The sequence below is a fragment of the Empidonax traillii genome, unplaced genomic scaffold (genome assembly GCF_003031625.1).
Source record: "Empidonax traillii isolate 1590-97213 ecotype Southwest subspecies unplaced genomic scaffold, ASM303162v1 scaffold1756:size66444, whole genome shotgun sequence".
Taxonomy (NCBI): domain Eukaryota; kingdom Metazoa; phylum Chordata; class Aves; order Passeriformes; family Tyrannidae; genus Empidonax; species Empidonax traillii.
The window spans coordinates 41,109-59,635 of record NW_020956949.1 but is presented as its reverse complement, the minus strand read 5'-3'; the positions used below and the strand labels follow the sequence as shown (position 1 = coordinate 59,635).

The 18,527-nt window shown below is 58.1% G+C and overlaps 2 protein-coding genes across 2 annotated transcripts in view; one reads left to right on the top strand and one right to left on the bottom strand.

Moving 5' to 3' along the window:
• The window catches only part of HAPLN2 (hyaluronan and proteoglycan link protein 2), a 5,245-nt gene extending 5,048 nt beyond the window's left edge, over window positions 1-197 (bottom strand). The window contains exon 1 of the mRNA XM_027908573.1: window positions 181-197. Within this exon, the coding sequence (XP_027764374.1) occupies window positions 181-197 (17 nt within the window). The remainder of the gene's footprint in view (window positions 1-180) is intronic.
• Window positions 198-433: 236 nt separating this feature from the next.
• Window positions 434-5,338, top strand: LOC114070944 (ammonium transporter Rh type B-like). The gene is made up of 10 exons (XM_027908572.1): window positions 434-633; window positions 1,895-2,081; window positions 2,485-2,635; window positions 2,777-2,930; window positions 3,242-3,408; window positions 3,574-3,711; window positions 3,883-4,016; window positions 4,175-4,296; window positions 4,769-4,842; window positions 5,273-5,338. The coding sequence occupies exons 1-10, from the start codon at window positions 453-455 to the stop codon at window positions 5,336-5,338; spliced, it is 1,374 nt and encodes a 457-aa protein (XP_027764373.1). The 5' UTR covers window positions 434-452.
• The last annotated feature ends 13,189 nt before the right edge of the window (window positions 5,339-18,527 follow it).

The window sequence follows — 18,527 nt, the reverse complement described above, 5'->3', positions numbered from 1 at the left end:
GAGTTTGACCCTGGCTTTGCTGAGCTGTGCCAAGCCCAGCACCTCTGCAGCAGCTCAGCCCCCACCTCCTCTCCCTGACCCAGTCCCCCAAACCATAACTCCTCTCAAATGCTGAACATCCAGACCCCAGCACAGCTCCTGCCTCCCCCCGCCCCAAATCCTCCCCCGACCCTCCTGCACCCAGCAGGGAGGGACATCGACACCACACGCCCCACGCGCTTCCCGGCACAGTGGCCTGAGCCACCTGGCGTGGCAGAGCCGGGTGTGGAGCCGTGCCAGGGAAGCCAGCCCGGAGTTTCCGTGTTGGCAGCGCCGTCCCGCTCCCGGCAGCCTCTTCCAACCGTGGGAAGCGCGGGAGGCGAGGGCAGGACCTGGCAGCGGCTTTGGCAGGCGGAGTTTGCAGCCCCAGCGTGGCTCTCCTCGTGTCCCCCTGCCCTGGCTGCCCACTGGACATGCCTGAGCACAGCGCTGCCTCAAGGCTTCGGCTCTCCGGGCTGTGCTTCGTCCTCCAAATCCTCAACATCCTCCTCTTCGCTGTCTTTGTCCGGTACAGCCCAGAGAGCAGCTCCAGCCTCTGTTCCCCGCGGCTGAACTGCAGCCGGAGAGACCAGGATTCGGCTTTCCAGCACCCCCGTGAGTACCCCCCCGTGCCCGTGGGTGCAGAGGGGCTCTGCGGTCCCCAGGTGCTGCTGAGGGGGTGGCACAGGATGTCACCACGCTCAGTCCGGGATGCAGATCCTGTCACAGCGTCCATCTCTGGATTGGACTCCCGAGTTAATCAGAGGGGGAACATCACACCGCAGGGTTGGGGTACCAGTGCATCCCACCAAGGAGGGAGCAGAGGGTGGAAAGCAGATGTACTGCAAAGATTTCCCACGTGCTTGGACAGACCCAGCCCCCAGACAGGGATATTTGGGTGCAGCACATGCGTTGCACCGGCTGGAGTTCGGAGGGGTTCTCTGGGTGCATGATAAACCCGGGATCGTGCTCCCACCCCTCGTGCCCTGGGGTCTGCTAAGCTCCCCATCCACCCGCTGGGTTTTGCGGTGCTGAGGGACTCGCACACACAGAGGATTCGGCTCCCACAGGGTCCAACACGGGGATGGGGGACTGTCCCTCTGGGAGCATCCTACTGCACGCCGGGCACTGCTGTGGATCTCATCCCGGCTGAGGGATGAGGGGCTGACCGTGGCTTTCTGATGGGAGACGCGAGGGGGTGGAGCTGAGCCGCTGGGCAGGGGCAGGTTCTCCCGGTTTCACCTGCCCACGTAACCCCACCCAGGCAGTGACTCACGGGGAAGGACCGGACACAGCTGGCGGCACAAAGAGGTGCAAAGGGCGTTCAGCTCAAGCGAAATTAGTCCCCCATCCTCTGTTTTGCCACCAGACTGGTCCCATTTTTCTGTTCGTCCTTCCTCTGTCTTCATCCCATGAAGTGGGATGTGGTGTTTTTGGGGGCAGCAACAAGGTCCTAGGAGGGGGGCTGACATCTCAGACCCACCTTCATGCTGGTGTAACGGGTGCAGACAGCTCTCAGCCACTGCAGGAGGTGTCTGAGCTGCTGGATGAACCCTGGGAGTGTCCTGAGATGTCTGGATGGCTGCAGACAGGGTGACAAGGAGCCACTGCAAGGGGTGACTGGGCTGCATCAGACAGGGACAGCCTTACCTGTCACCAGCACAAGCCACAGCTGCTGCCACTCTCTGCTACAGATCTCCAAGGGAGATCCAGGGCCTGATCCACCACAGCTCCAGAGACACATCAGTGGAGTGAGGCTGGTTTATATGCACTGAAGCCTCTGTTCCCACAAACCTGTCAGAGCAGGGGGTGTCCTGGTTTTCTTGGGGACCAGCTCAACACCCCCAGACCCACCCTCTGCCCTCTCCTCCCCCAGGTTTTCGGAATGTCCACCTCCAAGTGCTCCTCGGCTTCGGGCTCCTGGTGGCCTTCCTCGGCCGCTATGGGCCAGGCAGCGCGGCCATCAGCATCCTCCTCGTGTCCTTTGCCCTCCAGTGGGCCATACTGATCCAGGGGTTTTTGTACTTCTTCCTCAATGGCAAAATTTACGTGGGAGCCCGGAGGTAAGGTGGGAGGGAGCTGCTGCTGCTGTCCAGACACGCTCAGCCCAGCCCAGCCCTGGCACACTGGCTCCCTCCTCTGTAAAATTCACAGCTCTGCTTTGGAGAAGCAGTTTGGTGACAAGGAGGACCAGGCCTCTGGCTGGTTTGAGTGCCACACTGATAAGGGCCATGTAAGCACTGCCAAGGCTACAGCCAGGCATTTAGGGGGGCACACTGACCCTCTGCTGCCTCCAGCCCAGCTGTCCCTTTGTCACCAACACCGCGAGGCTCGGGCTGCCTGTTCAGCCTGCAGGGCTGGTGGGATGCAGGCTCTGGGCTGTGGGCTTTGCTCCTGCTCTCCTCAGCTCCTGTGCTCCCCCCAGCAGTGCCAGGCCCAGCCCCACACCTCCCCTCTCCTTCCCAGCGTGGTCAGTGCTGACTTCTGCACCGCAGCCGTTCTGATCTCCTTGGGAGCTGTTCTGGGCAGGGTGAACCCTGTGCAGATGCTGCTGCTGGCCCTGGTGGAAGTCACCCTCTGCACCCTCAATGAATACATCCTGCTCAGCCTCATGGGGGTGAGTCACCAGCTGGGAGGGGGGCGGGCACAGCAAAGGGTGTGCCCATGGGTTTAGGCTCCTCATGTCTTGTCCTGATTCGTCTGTGGAGATAAATCCTTTATCCCCAGTTCCTGCTCGGTGCTTCTCTGTACTCACCAGGTGAGCGACGGCGGGCGCTCCTTGACCGTCCACGTCTTCGGGGCCTACTTTGGACTGATGGTTTCACGGATCTTGCACCTGCCCCCTAAGGACAAGAGGAAGAGGGAGGACCAGCAGGACGTGGGGCACCAGCCGGATGTTTTTGCTGTGGTTGGTACGGAGCTCAAATCCTACAAAACCAGAGCCATGGGGTTGGTGGTGGAAGGGCCATCACCAGCAATCAGGACACTGAAGCTGTGGCTTTGACCAGGAGATTCCTGCAAACCAGCCAGGACAGAGGTCCTTCCCCTCCCCAGGAACCTCTCCTGAGGCTGCACCACCCTCTCCTAGAAGAAGCTTTGCCCCATGTCTGACCTGAACCACCCACACTGTGGCCACTCAAAGCTCTTGGCACTAGCAAGAAGTTCCTTTCCCATAAGGGATCAACCTCACCTTCAAAACCCGCCTGTTTTCACTTCCCTGCAGGAACCATCTACCTGTGGGCCTTCTGGCCCAGCTTTACCTCAGCCACCACTGCTGATGACAGTGCCGAGCCCTGGGCAGCGCTCAACACCTGCTTCTCACTGGTGGCCAGCACCATCGCCACCGTCATCCTGTCCCCTGTCCTCTACGAGGACAGCACCCCACGGATGGTAGGTCCCCTCCTGGGACAAACCCAAGTCTCACACTGTGCCCACGTCCTGTCCTACACGGGACAGTGAGTGTGAACACACGCAGGGCAAGAGGACAACCTCCCCCAGCCCCATGCTGGTGTCCTCCCCAGAGCCAGTTTCCCTGATTGTGTCCTGCTCCCTCAGGTTCAGATCCAGGATGCCACCTTGGCTGGCGCTGCCGTGATGGGGATGGCTGGGGAGATGTTGGTCACCCCCTTCGGGGCCCTCATCGCGGGGTTTCTGGCCGGCCTGATCTGCCCGCTTGGCTTCAGGTTCTTCACGGTGAGTCACCTCAGGACGGCCAAGGACACTGGTCCCAGCTCGGGGGATCCCTGGTGGCAGCTGCATCACCAACCTGCAGCTCCCAAACCTGCAAACACGGAGCTGCAGCGCAGCCTCCCCGGGCAACCCGAGCTCCTTCCCAACACCAGCTCTTCCCTGTGCTCTCCCCAGCCTGTCCTGCACTCCAGGCTGAAGATCCAGGACACGTGTGGGGTCCACAATGTCCACGGGCTGCCAGGGATCCTGGGCGCCCTGCTGGGGGTGCTGCTGACACTGCTGGCCACTGCAGACACTTTCGGTGACAGGTGAGAAGAGCCAGAATCAGGAGTGCTGGTGATGCATCAAGCTGGGGCCACCGTGACCCCCTGAGCCCCGGGATGCTCCACACACCCGCTGTGACAGCACCCCCTTAGGGGTGCAATCCGGGCAGAACAAGCTCCCCAAAAAGCTCTCTGGTTGGCAGGCTGGAGCTCGTGTTCCCTCTGGTGGCCGAGGGCAGCCGGACGGCCGCTGACCAGGCGTTCTGGCAGCTCTGCGCCCTGCCCCTCACCCTGCTGCTCGCCACGCTCGGGGGCTGCCTCACGGGTGAGTTTTGCCTCTGGGGGCGACAGAATTGAGGGTTTGAGGGGCGGGGGAACTGGTGGTTTTTGCGGGGAGAGAAGGCAGGGGCAGCCCCAAAGCAGAGCGTCCCCATGGGACGTGCTCGGGGCTGAGCAATCCCTCCAGGGCAGGGGTTACACTCGAGATCGGGCACCCTCCGTGGCCGGGGCTCCTCGCGGGGGCCGGGGGCTCCCACGGGACCGTGTTCCCCCCGGGGTGGAGCTATCCACGGCCTCCCTCGGTGCCATTCTGCCCTCAGGAACGTGGCTCCCCTCGGGGCTGGGACTCCCCCCGGGGCAGTGCTCCACTCGGGGCCGTGTTCCTCCCGTGTCCGGGGCTCCCCCCGTGTCCGGGGCTCCCCGCAGCCCAGCCCGGCGCTGCCGCTAGATGTCAGGGGAAGCCCGGGCAGCGGCCGCCCCGCTCTCAGACGCCCTCGCCCGGCTTTCGGCATCCTCAGGAGCCGTCCTGAAAACCAAGGCGCTGAGATCTCCCCCGGACAAGGGAAACCTGGAGAGCACCGTCCTCTGGGAGGTAAAGCTCGCTATTTTCTGGTTAAAAAAAAAAAAAAAAAAGGGGGGGGGGGTTTACACGAGTCAGGCAGCCGATACCCTCCCTCCTCTTGCAGCAGCGTTTTGGGTAGAGCTGCAGTAAATGTCCCTGTCATGGAATCATAGAATCACTGCCTGACTTTGGGTGGGAAAAGCCCTCTGAAACCATCGAGTCCAACCATTCCCACAGCACTGCCAAGGCCACCACCAAACCAATGTCCCCAGGTGCCACGTCCACCCCATTTTTCCAGGGATGGCGACCCCAGCAGTGCCCTGGGCAGCCTTTGTCAGGGATGCACAGCCCTTTCCATGAGGATTTTCCCCCAGTATCCAGTCTGATTCCCCCCTCCAACCCCGATCTGCCCCGAGCAGGGCCCATTTCTGCACCTCTCCATGTCTCTGTCTCGGTGCAGGTGGACAAGGAAGGATGTGAGCCCAGGACAGGTGGGATGGAGCCGGGCATCAGCACCTTGGTGTAACGACCCCAAATCCCCGGTGAGGTCCTGCACCACCAGGATGAACCCCCTGCCGTTGCCAGGTGACTTTTGGCTGCCTGAACTTCCCAGCAGCCTGCTCTGGAATCAGCCACCTTGTCTCCATGTGGGAGCCAGCTCCTGGTCCCAAATGTTTTGGGAGAAGATGGGTGCCCACAGGCCTTCTCAGGGTGAAGAGATGCTGCAGTGATCCGAGTGTTTATGTGGCAGCAATCCAGCTTTCTCCAGGGACACTTCAGCCTGTCCAGGCTTGGCTCAGCCACCTCCCCTCTCTGCTCTGTGCCTCAGTTTCCCCATCTGCTGCTCTCTGAAGGGATGAAGGCAATGGGGGTGGGTGCTGGTGTTGGAGAAGGGGCACAGGAGGCTGCACAGAAAGCAGCAAAGAGTTTCTACAGACACTTTTGCACACAACAATTAAAAACCTGAGATCTTTTGTAGCTTTGGGATTTGGCAGTGAGTTCCCACAGCACCTTTGCTGGCTGTTTCCTTCAGGTGTGGTTCCAGGGAACAAAAAAAAAGCCCCCCTTGCCCCCCATGCATCCCAAAGATTGTTGCCCACGGTGTGGGTTTCACAGGTTGTCATCGCCACCCAATACAGTGCCTTGGAGGGTGGGACAGCCACATCAGCCAGCACCCAGGGGCAGGAGCAGGGTGACAACAGGGTCCCCAACACAGAGGTGACCCCTGATCTCTCACCACTTTGTGCCAGGGGCTGGGACAAAAGAAAACCCCCCCTCCTCAAATCGAGGGGGTGCTCCCCGAGCCCTCGGCCCCACTGGCGGGGGGATGCTCCCCTGGCTACTGCAGCCATCCCCACACGCCCCACAGAAAGGCCCTCACCTCATCTCCCTGCCCCAGGCATGGGTAGCAGCCCCCAAAGCTGCCTGGCAGGAGGTTGGAGCACCCCGGGACTGTGGCAGCTCGAGTGGTCCTGCAGGAACTGGAACACGGGCACAGCCCCAGGGGACTCTCAGCGGGGTGATGGTGGCTGTGCCAGGGGTTCCCTGGTGGGGGGGGAGGCCTTGAGGTCCCCCCTCCCACAAGCCTGGGGCAGCTGCCAGACGCTTTCACACCTCCCGTGCCAGACTCCAGCGCTCTCCACGGGGGGTTCCCGCAGGCACAGGTGTCCCCAGCTGCCAGCACCGTCCCTGGGGAGGGGGTCACAGCCCCACCCCACGCAGAGGGGCGGGGGGGGAGGGGTGCAGGGCCAGCACAGTGAAGTTCGGGGTAAGTGCTTTGCACTCGCACCAAAGTGACCACAGGTGGGATCATCGTGTTCTGATGTTTGCTGCTGTTGAAGCACGCAGGTTTTCTTTCACTGACTGCATCAAAGATGCAAAAAAATAATTTTAAAAAATTAATGGAAAGCATTTGTTTGCAGGTGATAATAAAGCACCTCTTTTAAAACACGGCAGAAAGCCCAAACTCCTTGCTTTGATATAAGTCAAAACATCACTTTAACTTCTTTCCACTTTCGTGCCTCGTTACAGAAAACTGGTGAAATCAGCACATTGAACGCTTTGGTGCCACTGAAATTCCATGGCGAAACGCAGTGGAAGTGGGTCAGCCGGCTCCGTTTCTGCTGCCGCTGCAGGCGCTGAGGGTTTTTGCGGGGACCACAGCTCCACGCCGCGTTCAGGCCGCAGGGGAGGACACGTCCCCGCGGCCGTGCCCCTGTGACACACACCCCGCGCCACGTCGCAGGGGTGAGGAGGGCTGGTGCCCAGCAAGGGATTCCGGCCGTCCCCCCCCAGCCTGCAGCGCTCACCCCAACCCAGCGCCACCCCTTCCCACTTCACCTCCTTCCCAGCCCTCTCCTCCCCTTTCCCAGGCAGCCCCTTTCTCCTTTCCCCTCTCCTCGCAGCGCAGTTGAAAAGCGACCCACTGCGACCGGGGGGAAGAAAAACCCCTCCAGTGAGATCATTGCGAGACCCCCAGACGCCGGGGTCGGGTGTGATATGGACCTCCTCCCTCCTCCTCCTCCTCTCCTCTCCCGGCCCCTCTGAAAGGCTGTTATGTTCTGTAATCGGATTAGGGGAGCCCTGCGCCCTCCCCACGCCCGTTTTACCATCCCCGCTGGTTGTTTAAGCGAGGCGGCTGCGAGCGCAGGACTCGCCCGTGCAGCGGCCGAGGGGAGCTGGGACGGGCGAGAGCCTGAAAGGTTTAGTCAGCGAACAAATTGCCTCTCTGTAGGGGCCGTTTTCTTCCCCAAGTTGAACATAATGATGGCAGTTTGAGGAACAGATGGTGCAGCTAAGCAGATAATCCCGCCGGCCCCGCGAGCTCGGGGAGAGGCAGCGCCGGCTCTGCCCACAGCGCCGGGGGCCCGTCCCGGGACAGGAGGGTCACAGCAGCGTCTGGGTGAGGATGACACCTCGGTGGGGCTCGGGGAGCTTGGGCACCTTCACACCTCTGCTGCTTTCGGGGGATGGTTGGAGCGCCAGCCGGCTCTCGTGCCTCAGTTTCCCCGGCCCCGTGGGGGGGGGGGGGGGGGTCTCAAGGCAGGGCTCACCTTCAGATCGCAACCTGTGAGACAGCACAGCTTTCCCTGCACCGAAGCAAAGGACAGCTGAGAAAAGCTCATCCGAATTTTATTGTCCTATTTTGCCTCTCTCCCCGAAAACGTTCGGGATTTGGAAAGGACAGAAGGAATTCCCCGAGCTCGCAGGGCTGGGTGTGTGGTGTGCCCGTGTCGGGCTCAGGGGTGCCAGGACCTGTCTGCTAAACGAGTCTTTAAAATACACCAGCAGGGAAAGGCCAGAACCCCACAGACACGATGCAGGCAGGGCAGGGCACGCACACACGTGCCCGTGCCACTCTGGCACCAGGGAACCTTCCCCACGCCACGGGGCTCTCACAGCCCTCAGAACACGCTCCAGGCACGCTGCACCGCATGCCAGCGTCCAGGGGGTTCATTTAGTTCGTGTTTCCCCACCTCCAGCCCTGTCCCCCGAGAGCCCCGGCTCTGACAGCTCCCCTGCCCTCTCCGCGGCAGCCCAGCTGCCAAGAGACCTGCCTAATTCACCTCTTGCTAATGCAGGAGCTCGATCAGCTGCTCGGAGGGTGTTTTACAAGTCAAAGCAATAACAACATCCCCCTGTTACAGCTGGGGAAACTAAGGCACACAAAGAGGTGCCCGGGAGTCCATTGGAATTAGAAGCAGGACAAAGCCTGGGCTCCCCGAGCTCCCGGCGTACATGTCCTTACACATCCGCAGCCCCCACTGCCTCCCCACCCCCCGGAGCAGCTGATGCCGTGTGCTGTTTGATAGAAAGCCAGCTAATCATCTTTCCCACCTTCGTCGGAGTGTGAATCGTTATCCCAGCGACACCTGTAAAGCTCCTTGTCAGACGGGACTGGTGCACACGCCTAATAATGGGCACCAGATGGGAGAGGGAAGGCTCGGGAGAGGAGCAGGGGCCCGACCATCCCTGCACCGAACAAAGAGCAGTGCCCGAGGGCTTCCCAGTGCAGCCCAGTACCACCCAGTATCTCAGACACCAACAGCAAGGGGAGAGCCCGGCTGGTGGAGGAAGAGCCACTGCTCGTGGTACTAAACACGTCAATGACTCTCCAAGTGGCTCCTGCCCTTTGGAAAAGGAGCTGGCAAAGGCTGGAGCGTGCAGGTCGAAGGCAGGAGAGCCATCGTGCCCTGCTCACCACAGCGTGCTCAAAGCCTGGGACCAGGCACCCCAAATCCACCCCAAATCCACATCCCCCCATGCCTTGGAGCCTCTGCTCCCCACCAGCCTGACAGCAGCACCGTGGGTGCAGACAAAGCCTCCCAGGACCCACAGTTTAGATGGTGACAGGGAGGACACGGCGTAAATTAGAGACGGGTCCCTGCACTGGGACTGATCCAGTGCCCCTCAGACTCCCTCCCTGACCCCAAATATTGGGGGCAGAGCTCTGCCCCTTCTGCCAAGCCACCCCCAAATGAAAACCCCCCCCTGCCCCCAACCCACTGCAATTACAGAGCCACGTTTCGAGGCCTCCATTCATGACCAGCAGCATAATGAGCCCTCCGGGCACCATCGGCGGGGCCAGAGCAATTAAAATTGCTGGCGTGGCGGCTGCGTGGGTGGCTCTGGCGTGGGCAGCTGCCAGTGCCCGTTTTGGGGCGAGCGGGCACCGCCAGGCCGGGCAGGGCCTCAGAGAGCTGCATCTCCCCGGGGGCGAACAATCGACTCGTTCTTCGCCGGGTTCAAAGAATGATAAAGTAAAATAAAGGGAGAAGAAAGGCCCCAGTTAAAAACTGGGAGTCAAGTTTATTTACAAACTGAGTATGAAGTGAAGGGCCCAGAACAAAGGTGTTATGTAAGGGACAGTCACTAAGGGGCTCTTTACCCACGCTAATTGCCACTTGCTCCGTGATATCCATTTGTCTCGCAGCCGAAACGGCCTCCTTAGGCTGGTGGGTTCAAGCACTGCTTGTTTGCGATGCTGCCCGGTGCAATTAGTGCACCAGGGCAGGGGCTGATGCAGTCCCACCACCCAAGCCCACCGGGAAGCCTCACACCTCCCTGAAAAGTGGGGTCATGCCCGCAGCAGATGGATGTGCTGGTGGGCACGTGGCTGGGTAGGGAAAGGTGCTGCCCTGAGTGGGTGCTGGTTGTGTAACAGGGAGGGTGAGGAGCAGAAAACCACCACGGAATGCTTGTGGAGGCGGCTGTGAGAGTGACAGCCCTGGAAGGAGAACGAGGTCTGGAGGGGATGAATAGAAACCTTGGGGTTTCCAAAGGGGTCCAACTGGAAACCGCCCTCAGGTGCAAAAGCCCAAAGGGCAGAGACTGGTAATAAAAAGCCCCATGAGCAGAAGAAGCTGCTGTGGTTGCTGCTGGGCCTGCAACTTGTGGCCTTCCTGCTGCCATCCCTGCCCTCACCCTTGGCACGTCCAGGGGCACGAAGACCATGGATGGACCATTAGCTCTACTCCAGCCAGACCCTTGGGAAGGGGAGGTGGCAGCAGCACCCCCGGGGAGCCAAGAGGTCAATTTTATTGACAAACTGCCTCTTGAATGGAGCAGAGGGAACAAAGCCTGGGTCAGTGGGACTGTGTAAAGCGAGGGGCCGGCACCAGCGGCCCCGGGAGAGCCCTCCAGGCGAGCGGCCTTTACCGACGTGTTTGCGTAACCCCTGACCCCTTCTTTTGGGGTTTAATTGAAATCCCAGCTCGGTGACAAATTGACATGACCAGCAGGCCGGAGGGTGGGAGGGTGAGTGCGGAAGTGATGCCGGGAAGTCCTCTCCCTTCTCCGGCAGCGACCGACCCGCTGCCCCTTCCCGTCCTGGCATGGGCCACCCTCCACGGCGCTTCACACCAGAGCCACGTCTTAATCCATCACACCCTGCTCCTTCCCCTGCTCCCCTGTCACTGCCCAAAGGCCACCGTGGATGGATTTTGGACTGGCAACTGCCTGAGTCCACAGGCAGCTCTGTCCCAACACGGGCAGAGATGTGTGAGGCTCCTTCAGAAACTCTGCCTGGGCTGAAGTCCCCTCAGACTGGAATGCTCTGATGCCTCATTAACCACAGAGCTCGTTAGGCCGAGGCATTTGCAGTTTGCACCCTGGCAAGCCCCTACCCCACAGACCCCTCTCCCTCCCCGCCTGAAGGGAAGGGTCAGTTCCCTTCTCCAGTCTTGTCTGGAAGTAAAAACTGCTTTTTGGAGCCAATAGCAGAAATAAGCTTCTGGAAAATGTGTATAACTGAAGACTCAAAGCAGTTCCCACCAACTGGGGACCCCAAACCGACACTGAGCCAAATGGGGGTGAAGTTGTCCTGTTGCAGCAGTTCCTAGGAGAGAGATGAGAAGTGACAGCCACACCCTGTGATGGCAGAAGTCTCATTTTCGGCAGAAATCAGACTAAAACCAATGAGAAAAAGCCCCAAACCAGCTGCCTCAAAATCCCCACCCCTTTTTCCAGAGCATTAGCAGCACCCCAGCTGCTCCACGTGGCACATCAGCAATGCAGAGCTGTGCCATGCACAGGTACCAGTGCACCTGAGAGGGATGTCCAGGTGGGCATTCCTGCTGGCTGAGAGGGCTCCGTGGAGCTACTGCAGGATCCTCCAAAGCACAAATATTCTCTCTCTGCTTTCCCTGCTGTCCCAGAACACCAGATGCCAGGATTAGACTGCAGAGTTTTCCTGCTCACCGGTAGAGATTTAATATTTCACATTCTGTACATCACCCAGGATGAATCCCAGCTGCTCTTTAGCAGGGATGGGGTAATGTCTGGTCCCGTGTGCAGCCAGAGCCCCGAAGTGCAAATGGCACAAGTGAGGCTTGAACAATTCCCACCTAAATCCGAGTGATTTCCACGTGAATCACTGAGGCTCCTGCCTGTCGTTCTGCTGGCCCTGCCCTGCAGGACTTCAGGGGGTCTGGAGGAGCATCCCACACTCCTGGAGGAGCATCAATCACACGTCTTGCAGTGCCAGCAGGAGACCTTCCCTCGGGAGCACGTGTCTGTACATCCAACTTGCACTCAAGCACCTTAAAAAAAAGAAAAAAAAAAAAAAAAAAAAAAAAAAAAAAAAAAAAAAAAACAGCCCCACTTTGAGGCAAAACCCAAAAATATCCCCATTGCCGCCTGCTTTACTGTCTGCACCTCATTTGCAAATCATTTGCAGGGATTTTTACATATCCTAAAATACTTCTAATTGCAGGTTTCATGTCTGTCATCCGTCACTGATTAATAGATTTCGTTGCTATTATTGTTATTATTACTATTAATCGTGCATCCATCCAGCTCACAAATCAAACCCTGTCGCCCAGGACGGAGCCAGCAAGAACCAGCTTTGTTTCAAGGAGGGGAAGAGATTCGTTAGAGCAGCCCCCTGCCCTTGCCATTAGTAGATCTCGAACTGGTCTGCAAAGAGCAGCTTGCAGAAAGAGAAGTACAAGCTGGGGGGTAACTTGCTTCCAGCGACTCCAGAAAACTGGGGGGCATTGGTGGGGACTGGACTATCCAATCCCTTCACCTCCTACCTGCCCTGTGCCACCTTGGAGTTTGCCACGTTTCCAGGGAAGGACACGGATGAGAATTTTGTGTTGTTACCCTCCCTCTCTCCCTCCCTCCCTCCCAGCCCCACACGCCCCCGTGAATAAATCCGGGAGTGATTTTATCCCCCCCCAGTTTCTCTCCCCACCTCCCAGGACCAGGCCCTGTCACTCAGCCACCTCCTTCCCGTGAGCCCTGCGGGCCCCAATTCCCCCAAACAACCTTCGCTTTCCACCAGTTGAGGATCTTCGGGGCTCCTCGCACAAAACCCTTTGAGGTATTTCAGGCAGGGCTTGAAAAGGCTCCTGCTTCCTCTGGGGGGCATTATCATGACAACCGGCTTCAATTCAGCACCGATCCAGGCTCCCAGCTGGATCCTCAGCCACGCCAAGTCCCCCCGACACCCTGAGGCTTGCACAGAGAGGCCAAAGGAGCGCACGGGTCCCAGGATCACGGGGAACCGGCCCAGCCCCATTTCCCAGTCCCCCATCCTCATATATATTCCCTCCCAGTCGCCCCGCGCTTTTCTCTGCGTGTTCTCCTTTTGCGAGCGCTGCCCTCCTCTTCCCCACTCCCACCGGGCACTTCCCCCCTCCCCGCGGTCCCTCCTCTGTCCCCGGCATCCCCTTTTCTCTCGGCTCTCTATAAACAAAGCGCCTCAGTGTCTGGGGGAAGAAAAGTTGCATTATGCAAATGGGAAAAAGCGAACAGGAGATTTCTCACTCCTGAGAACCCCCCATTCCGGGCCTGCACCTCGGTTTCCATGGCATGCCCAAAGCCTGCTGGAGGCTGGTTTGCATACGGATGAGAGAGGAGATGAAATCAGCACGAAAGCCCATCGCTGACAGAACACCATTGTTTCGCCTGTCTGATTTGGAGGCTAATGAAACGCCATTAAAAAAAAAAAAAAAAAAAAAAAAAAAAAAAAAAAAAAAAAAAAAAAAAAAAAAAAAAAAAAAAAAAAAAAAAAAAAAAAAAAAAAAAAAAAAAAAAAAAAAAAAAAAAAAAAAAAAAAAAAAAGGAGAGAAAGAAAGAGGGAAAAAAAAAAAAAAACAAAAAACAAAAAACACCCCACCGCTTTCATCCTGGCTTCGGTCAGGGCCGGGGAGGGGGGTTAAATGTGATGGCGGAAGATCATCGGCGCGGTCGGGCTCGGGGTGAAGGTATTCTGGCACCGGGGAAGGAAATTCCCAGGATGCACTGCCCCTGCAAGCCGGAGCGATGCCGACGGGAGATGGTGCTGTGGGCAGAGCGCTGGGCTGGGAGAGGCTGCCAAGGAGCCGGCAAACCCAGCTCTGCTCCTCTCCAGGAGGCACCCGGCATGAAACCCCCTCCCTAACCACAGCCACGAACCCGCCCATCCCCACGGCACGTCCCGGGGAGTGCACTGATCCACTCAGGAACACGACACTGGAGCGGGCACGTGGACTGGGATCAGGCTCTGCTGGTCACAGGCTGTCAGGATTGGAACGAACTAAAAGCTGTGAAACCAGAAGCCGGGGTGGGAAGAGGGTCAGGGGAGCTGCACGGTGCTTCAGTGCTCCTTCACCTCACCAGCTGCGACTGTGCTGGTGGAGAGGGAAGAGACAACACAAAGCAGAGAGAAACACCCACGGGTGCCCCATCTCCCCACCCCAACAGCCTCCTCGAGCTGTTCCTGGTGTGCTGGTGCACCCCAGCACCCCTCCCAGCGCTCTGAGGAGGTGGGATGGATGGAGCAGGAGAGCAGTTGCCAACTCCTGGCCCCCTGGTAGCTCTCCTGCCCTCACCCTTGCCACGGCCACCCAGTCCCTTTCCTGCTGCCCCACTGCCAACTGCACATTGTCCCCAGTGTGTGCCTTCCAGAACAGCCTGATTGGCCTTGAAAGGGCTGATTTGCTTTCCCCGGCCCATTGAAACGCTGGAGACCAAAGCCTGTTCCCTCCAGGCGCTCGGAAACCTGGCACCCTTTCCACTTCGCTTCCCCCTGCCCCTCAGCCCAGGGGCTCCTGCTGAGATTTTGCTGTCAACAGAGTTTTGTTCCCTTTCTAGGGCGGCGCAGAAGGGACACAAGGACCTTGAAAATGGCAGCTTCCCTGACACGGCTATTCTCCTTCGACCCCCCTGGCTGAATAAACAGCTCACAAAAATGGAGTTTACTGTATTTCCTCCTCAGGGGGAAAACACTGCATCTTGGTCCTAATTAATTTACCTAATTAACATTGGGTCTGTATGCAAAGACCTCTTTCTGTACTGGCCGGGACAGAGGAAAAAAAAAACGGGAATAAAATATATTCAGGCATCTCCCAGCCCCGACTGTAAAAGGGACATCACAGGATGAACTGAGCCACGCTGATCATTTCAGCCTCAGAGAAAAGACCACAGCCTCGGCCTCGGCCTCCTCCTTCCTGGGGCCTTGTCACCACACAGCAGCCCCCTGGCCTCGTGCAGGAGGTGCAGTGCATGGCCCTGGGGAATTCACCGCTGGGGATGCTCATGGGGATGGAGCTTGTGGCAGGAGGGAGATCAAGGAGCAGATGCTGTGAACTGAGGGAGCAAGAGGGATGTCCGTGAGTCCAGACTCTGAGTCTGTGGGCTGTTACCAGCCAGATCTGTACCCGTTTGTGCCTGCCTGGAACCAGCTCCGTGTTTAGACCCTGAATTTTCCCAGGGCTTGCCCAGCTCCCCACCAGACCAGTCGCTGCTGATGGGACAGAGGGACCTGCCTGCTTTCCCTGCTCCTGCCTAGCAAAGCCCTGCTCTGCTATTTTGTTCTTTTCCCTGCCAGATGCCAGCTCTCTTCAGCCTCTTTCTTTCTCCCTACGCTTTGCTTCGCCGCATAGTTCCGGAAATCAGAAACAAAAGGAGAGGAAAGAAAATAGGCTGGATCGAGGAGGGGAGGGGAGGGGGGGGGGGGGGGGGGGGGGGAGGGGGGAGTTTCCCTTCCGTTGAGCTTTTTCATCTCTCCCTGCCTCCCGGTACGAGACACGATATGGCAACCTCACATGACGAGCGCTCGTGCCCACGTGCACAGCCACGTGATGGGATGCCCAGCCATGCCAGGCTGCAGGATGGAGGCGAAAGGGGAGAGGCTGGGCTTCAGCCCGACCCCCTTTGGCAGCAGAAACAGGAGGACACAGGAGAGAGAAGCTCCTCTCTGCTCCCCACCTGCACGCCCGAAGCTGCCTGCGCGGCCAAAACACTCACACTGGAGGGAGAGCGTTCCCAGGCCAGGAGTTTGCAGATTTTGGTGGGTGATTTCATGCTGTGAGACCTGTCCTTTCAGGGCTCAGTCCCACTGTGGCTCTCAGGGCCCTACAGATCAGATGCTGGCAGGCAAAACGTCCCAAGCACAGCAAACTGCAGAACCTGAGCCTCCACATCTTCGTGTCATCCCCCCCTCAAACGGGGCTGGCAGAACTGGGTTAGGTGTGCACATCATCTGAATCATTTGAATTACAGACTTTTTTGCTTTATAAAGGGGAATCCCCCATTCCATAGGCTTCATCCCCCATTCCAGGCTTCATAACTCCTCGCTGAAACGGCCAGCAATCATCCTAGAATTTGGTTTTCTCCATAAAATAAAGTCCCAGCTTGCTGTGTGTTTCCATTTGGAAGTCCGGTCTCCCCACAGCTCCTGCTCAAAGGAACTGCCTTTCCCAGAGCACAGAATTTCAACACTGCCATGAGCAGCTCCTGTCCTTGGGAACCCTGTCAGGATTCTCTGTGGCAGAGGTGGAATGGGCATCCCGATGGGTAGGATAAGAGAGGGAAGGTGCCACAGGCATCACCCTCTGCCCACCTTTGCTCAGGGAGAGTCAGAGCACACCCCAGAGCTCGGAATTGCTGGAAGCTGCACAGGGCAGGGGCTCACTGGCTCCCAGCAGGGAGCACCAGCCTTCCCAAAAGCAGCCGTGGCCACAGCCCAGAGAACACTCAGCTCACATCCTGGAGGAGAGACCTCAGACACCTTCACCTGCTGCTGGAACAGGCAGAGGAGAGATGCTCCCAGCACCAGAAACCCGCTATTAGTGGCAGGTGCTTTGTCCACCCCATTTCCAGCTGCCGCCAGACTTTCAGTAATTCTCGGTGACCTCATTTTCACGTAATTTTGTAAATCATTTTTGGGTTGCTGTTTTTCGTTTTAACTCAGTTTTTAATTTGTTGTTGTTTCCCTCTGAGCTGGAGTTTGTCATTTAATCAACTTAGACCCAGATATCCTGGAGGGTGTTTGGGGAAGGGGGGTGGGGTGGGGGGGAAGAATGAAAACGCTAATGTCACATCACCTCCCTAAAATGAGTTTTAATTGTAATCCTTTAATCCCTCTCAGATGGCCCTCTCTCCACTGATGTTTTTCATAATTATTCCTTGCCATTTTCCCATCGGTCTAAGGAGTGTCTTCAAGAGGGAGGGGGTGGAGAAAAGGCCCTTTTATAAAATAATAATAATGGGCCAAATTAAGACACAAAGAGGGAAATAACAAGGGGGCAAGGGCTGCAGAGACAGAATGGGGATTATTAATGCCTCCCCCCTCAGAAATTTCAGTGATGGTGCTCTCAGCCACCCCAATCAGTGGGCAATTGAGGCTTGTTTGCTCGAGTGGCTGCACCCTCCTACAATGACCCACATTTAGCCAAGTGGCTGCATTGACAGAGTACCAGGTGCGCAGGATTGGGAAACCGCCTCGAGGCAGCGTCTCGCCAGCCCGCCCAGCTCCGAGGGGTCTGCACAGAGCTGCCCACCTCTGGGACAGTTCCCACCTGCCCAAGGAGGAGATGGTCACTGGGAACATCCTCTCCAGCGCCGATGAGCACCCAGGGCCCTCTGCCGCTCTGGAGAGCTTTGAAGGGCGTTGTTAACGCTGCTGTTGTCAGTTATCAGCCGCCTTGTCCTCTGAAACCGGTTATAACTCATGTCCTGGGCTCACTCAGATGGAGCCTGAGGATGTGGAGAGCAAAGGGACTGAATTCCCCAGCAGCAGCGGTGAAGTCTGTGCCTGGGTGGGGAAGAAGGTCAGAAGGGGTTTTCAGGGAAGTCGGTCCTGCCCAGGGGCCACTGAGCCCTCAATGCCATCTCAGCCCTCACCAGGATCAGTGTTCCTTGCGCTGGTACCTGCCAGCAACCCGCCAGCAAACACCCCTGGTACCCCTGCAGAGCTGAGACAGCAAGAGAGCAAAGTGTCTTGTCCCTGGCTGATGCACTTGGCTCTGAGCAGCACCCAGTTCCACCCAGGATTCCCAGGTCCCTGGTGCAGCCTGTCCCCCCAGCCAGCACTGCACAGGCAGCACCATGAAGATGGGAACATCACCTAAAACCTCTTGGAGGGACCACAAACCAAATAAAAGTTCACCAGATGTTTCCGGCACTTTGGAAAGTTAACGGGACCAAAGCACCCAGGTTAAACTGGCACTTGGGAGCTCAAGTCTCCAAGAACACAGAGGGGTGCCTAAGGACACATTCGGGAGATTTAAAGGATGTGGGCCCCAAGAGCACGAGCAGGAATTGAGGTGCTGTGGAAATTCAGTCCCAAACACACACCACGGAGCTTTATAACCCCTGAGCTGCTCTGGCGAAGCTGCCCCGGCCAAAGGGGAGCGTTTACAGACCACTGAACTTGTGTTTAATCTGGGAAACCTCTTGTACAGGTCTGACGGGGGTTAATCCACCCCTAAACATCTCTTTCACCCTCTCTCCCCCTCCCCAGCCATAAAGCCCAGCAATCCTCGCTAATCATCACTTTACTTCAATGAGCCTGACCCAGAAGGCTCCACCAACGCCTCGGCTCCCGCTTCCAGCTTTTTTTTTTTTTTTTTTTTCCCCACAGCAACCTGCACCACCCCACCCTCTCCACGGGGCAGGGATCAGACTGACACCGCCCGTCGGTGGGGCGACCCTCGAGGACAGCAGGTCGCGGCCACAGCGACCCCGGAGGGCGAGTGATTCTTGCGGGAACAAAGAGCCCCTGTGTGCCGACAGGCCCGAGTTTGTGTGCAATTAACTCTGGGCAAACCAAACACAGCGAGTTCACGAGCGCCCAGCCCGCCAGTGCTTTTATAGACTCCCTGCTCCGAGGGGAAGGGGGAACCAGCAGAGCCCGAGCAGCGGGAGAGGTGAAGAGAGCCCCGGCCACAAAGCAGGGCGGGGAGGGGGGCAAAAATAGGATTACAGCAGGGGTAGGGCTGACAAAT